This window comes from Cystoisospora suis (genome assembly GCF_002600585.1).
Source record: "Cystoisospora suis strain Wien I chromosome Unknown contig_1398, whole genome shotgun sequence".
In the NCBI taxonomy this organism is placed as follows: Eukaryota; Apicomplexa; class Conoidasida; order Eucoccidiorida; family Sarcocystidae; genus Cystoisospora; species Cystoisospora suis.
In genome coordinates this window covers 1-4,386 of record NW_027154198.1, presented here as the reverse complement: position 1 = coordinate 4,386, position 4,386 = coordinate 1, and the positions used below count along the sequence as shown (strand labels likewise).

Sequence of the window (4,386 nt, the reverse complement as noted above, 5' to 3'; positions counted from 1 at the left end):
AGATGGATAGATAGATAGAAGATAGATAGATAGATGGATAGATAGGGAGATGGATAGATAGATAGATAGAGCAAGTGCCTACATTCCCTGGCTACATCTGCTATGTACTTGTACGGGTGGAGGTTAATGTGGGAAGAATGATGTGCCTTGATCACCTACGGCTAGCGAGAGGGAGAGCGAGGAATGTGCATGCTTCTCTGCATTCACGTGTTCTACGCAGTTTCTTTCCTAGACTAATTTCTTTCGTTCTTTCTTTGTCGCAGGCCCGGCAGTGTTCTGTCTGTACCTCTCTGTACCTCCACATGGTTTCTTACATGAAGATGTATATATCTCTACTTCCATAGAACGGCATGTGGTGTAGAGGCGAATCAATTGAGAGAAACGTCATCTACTTTCCTTCTGTGTGCTTTGGAGGTGCCTAGCGTTTTAGACAATCTACCGTTATAGGTGTGTACATGCAGTATAGACTGCATGCATATCTCGCTGACTGGGGGTACGACTTATACAAATGTGCATGCATGCATGCTGTGTATGACTGTGACTGAACGTTTTCTCTCCCTATGTTTTCGCAGACGTTTCTCGACCAGAGAAGGTTTCTGCAGCAGACATCGCGGCTATCTGTCAAGAGGCAGGCATGCAGGCAGTGCGTAAAAACAGGTATGGAATAGGCCTCACCAGCTGATGGACAAAAAGGGGAAACGCCTGACCAAACTCGGAAAACTCCCGCAAAAGAAAAAGAACCATGTATTCTACTGTTCATACATTGTATACATACATGGTATATATATATACATATGCATAGATAGATAGATGCACGCACGTATATACGTATAGATGTAAACATGTGTGAATATGTAGGTAGGTATGTAGGTATCAGGGGGTGTGTTGCTTTCCCTTGCGTCCAAGTGTTCGTGTACATTCCAGGTGTGTGGTAGAGTAGCACCGATACATAGACGGATCTCCATGCTTGAGGTGTATGTTGTCCTGGTCTATGTTTGTGTGGATTTCTCCATAGGGAAAAATCACAGAAGATGTTTATATAGGCGTATATAAGTCCTGAGATATTCTTACATTACATACGCCCGATACATAGTCACAACAGGAATGTCTGTTCGTCTATCCTTTTTCCAAGAAACCCAGTTTGAGTGAATAAAGATCTTCTTTTTCTTTCTCTAGCCAAACACTCTCTCAAGATTATCGCAGCACATTCCTAAATGATCTGCGTTTCCACTCTCTCTTCTCTTTCAAAAACTTCTTTGTTTTCTTCTTCTTCTTTCATCAAGAGATTAAAGTTTAGAAACCTCCAAAGACGCACTAGCGCCAAACGGACACAACAAATATAGACGCAGCAGTGCCACATACACACTAATAGTCACTTTCAGTATTGTCCTCACTTCTGCTGTGTATTTCCCCGTATCCCGTATGGAGGTAGATAGATAGATAGACGCATTGAAGGTAGATAGATAAAGATAAATCGATTACAGGTACATAGAGTAGATATGGCTCGCCATGCGGTTCGTGCTTTTCCGAGGTGCATGTCATGCTATCCGCTCGAGCGCTTCTGAATTTGTATATATCTATATATACGTGTATAGCTATAGCGGAAGATCCATAGTAGAGACGGGTGTGTATGTGTTCCACGTACTTTTTGAAATGCCTCTCTTGCTTGCCTTGCAGATACGTGATTCTTCCGAAAGACTTTGAGAAAGGGTGGAAGGCTCATGTGCGTAAGCATGAGAGAGACTTTGAGTTTTACAGCTTTTAAAGAGAACGAAGTCTTTTTTCGTACTTCTCTTCTAAGGTGTGGTCTTGAGAGAATGATGGGAAGACATGCATCTTTTACGTTCTTGCTTGTCTACGCACCCCTCGAATCATTTTAATTGCACTACCGATGATTTGTCTATGTTACCCATCATCTTCGCATGTAGGAAGGACTTTCTCGTCAAAGTCAAATTTGTATCTCTTCTCACGCCTAAAGAAAAGCCGTAGGGAGATGGTTGAGATATCGATTCAACAGTGGTTCTGGAGTGAGTCGTGTGTATTTGGAGCGGTGTGAAGAGCAAGAAAAGATCATGAGATGGGCCGTGTCGCTCGCCGTCTTTCCCTTTTAGTCGGACATGTTTCTCACAAAGAGGCCAACGACTGTGAGGTCATAATGAAGGAAGATGTCTTCAGTGTATGTACACGTACACGGGAAATGACTGATACTTATTGCGTCACCGGTATCGAGATGCGTGTACACCCGAGACCCCTTTACGGCGTGGGATTGTTCATCCTTTCATAAAAGCTAACAGGACTACATTGAAGCGGACATAAGAAGTGCAGTCTTCATTGAAGAAGCAACCGAAGCACGAAGGAGTGGCGGTACTGCTCGAGTTTGCAAGGGCACCTAGGGTTGCTATCCTAGTTTTCGACACGTTCAACCACTCCAAGGCCTTCTCTACACAGAAAAGATGAGATGTTCGCTATGAACGTAGTAAAAGCGGCTTTCGTGCTACTCTGCGAACGAGCGTATCTGATACCTGATTTCAACATTCGTAGAGGCGCATATATGTTTTCCTCGGCATCAATGAAAGCCGAACGGCCACCTTGTAGGAAGAAAGATTTTTCGGACGTGTCAGATTCATTCCTAGGCAGGTCCGTCATGGTTGCTTCGGCGAACAGACCTAGAGTCGGCCAGCTAAAAGCGTGTGAGCACAGGGTTCTGCTGAGTGCAGTACTCCTAAATCCCAGGAGAGAGCTTACAGAGAAAAGGTCAGAGTGGAGCCTGTCTTCCTCCTATGACCAGTCACGGAAATCTCTTCGTTGTGCCCTAGCGCAACCGACGAAAATGTTCTGCATCAAGCATGTGGAGTTCCGCTAAGAGACGAAGACGGTGTCCTTAGCGAAGAAGGAAAAAAAACGGTCGGAAAAAAGTTAGGCCGAGCAGGATTCGAACCCACGACCACCCGGTCCGTAGCCGGGCATTCTATCCAACTGAACTATCGGCCCTGAAGTTGCATTGATACTGGCTGCTGCATTGCTGGTGCAGTTACAGACCAATTACAGTCTGGCTATCAGGAAGGAAACGAGAGAAACTCTTATAGAGCGCATAACAAAAACCATTTGTGTCAGTTTCTTCCATATCGGATGTACGAAGGATAGGGGACGACGATGGCAATTCATGTCCGCCTCGCCTCTTCCCCTCCAGGTGGTTGTAGACAGCGCCCTTTCGAGATTATCAACGTGTCCCTTCGCTTCCGCGTGCATTCTGTGCGCCAAAGGTCGTACCTTTCGAAGAGCTAATTCTTAAAACCGAGAGAAAGACAAAGGACGAAGCATTTCATTTACCGCAGCAGTTCCGTGAAGAGTGAAGTCCGAAGCCGTGCCCTTCTACAGGAGATGATGGTTGAACTCTCCACGACCTACGTCGGCAAGGCGGGAGGCGCCCCTCTCGGTCCGAATCGTCTAGAGGTTAGGACAACACGTTGTGGCCGTGTAAACCCAGGTTCGATTCCTGGTTCGGACAGGTCTGTTATCCCATTCTCAACATTCCATTTGCATTTTCGGATCTCTCATGATTGCGGGGTTGCCAGCGGGTTCATTTAAGAGAGTCTCACTTTCTCCCTCATGTTGGTGACGACTGTGGCTCCGCATGTCTTCAGTTCGCATGTCGGCCTGGACTATCTGCGACAACCGGGACAACAGTTTTTGTCGGCTGGCCTGTGCACATTCGGCACCGCAGCGCTGTACCATATTAGTCACAAACGCAGACCGAAGACCAAGAAAGCATTTGACGCAGCAAATTCTTCCAAGCTGTAACTTCGTAGCACGCAGTTGCTTTCTCCGCTATTGTGTTGTTCCCCCCGGGGTCGCACCGACAAACGCCATCGCCTCGTCGGTTGGGATCGTCTTGGGAAAATATCGCTGCGAGGGTTTCTCTAATCTTACTGGGCGTCTACAGAATGTGGTAGGACCAGTAGAAACGGGGGTGAAATCAACCGCCGCCCTGCATCCCATGGTGTAGTAATAGCATCGTTTGCCTGCGACGGGAAAATATCGAACTTCACAATTGTCATCCACGTAAAAAATGCGTCTGGTCCCTAGAATGCCATTACACAACCCGCAGGTTTCTTCTCAACTTCTTCGAGTTCGAATTTACTCGCTAGTCTGGTTGCATCTCCGACTGATGTTAACACCTTCCGCTCTGTACACGAACTCAGTAGCACGGACTGTTTTCCGGAGTACACAGAAACCGCCGAAAACATGAAAATGGAGCCACACCCTCGTCAGCAGACGCTACTGAAAATCAATTTTGCGTCTATCCTATTCTTCGACGAATTCGAACGGCTCCAATTCACCATAAGAATACCACTCTCTAGAGATTGTAACGCCCGCGCTTTGACT

At 46.4% G+C, this 4,386-nt stretch overlaps 1 protein-coding gene across 1 annotated transcript in view; it reads left to right on the top strand.

Moving 5' to 3' along the window:
* The window catches only part of CSUI_003196 (26s protease regulatory subunit 6b), a 10,363-nt gene extending 8,051 nt beyond the window's left edge, over positions 1-2,312 (top strand). Inside the window, exons 10-11 of the mRNA XM_068063394.1 lie at positions 573-657; positions 1,678-2,312. Of these exons, the coding sequence (XP_067924624.1) occupies positions 573-657; positions 1,678-1,765 (173 nt within the window). The 3' untranslated portion in view covers positions 1,766-2,312. The remainder of the gene's footprint in view (positions 1-572; positions 658-1,677) is intronic.
* Positions 2,313-4,386: the final 2,074 nt, after the last annotated feature.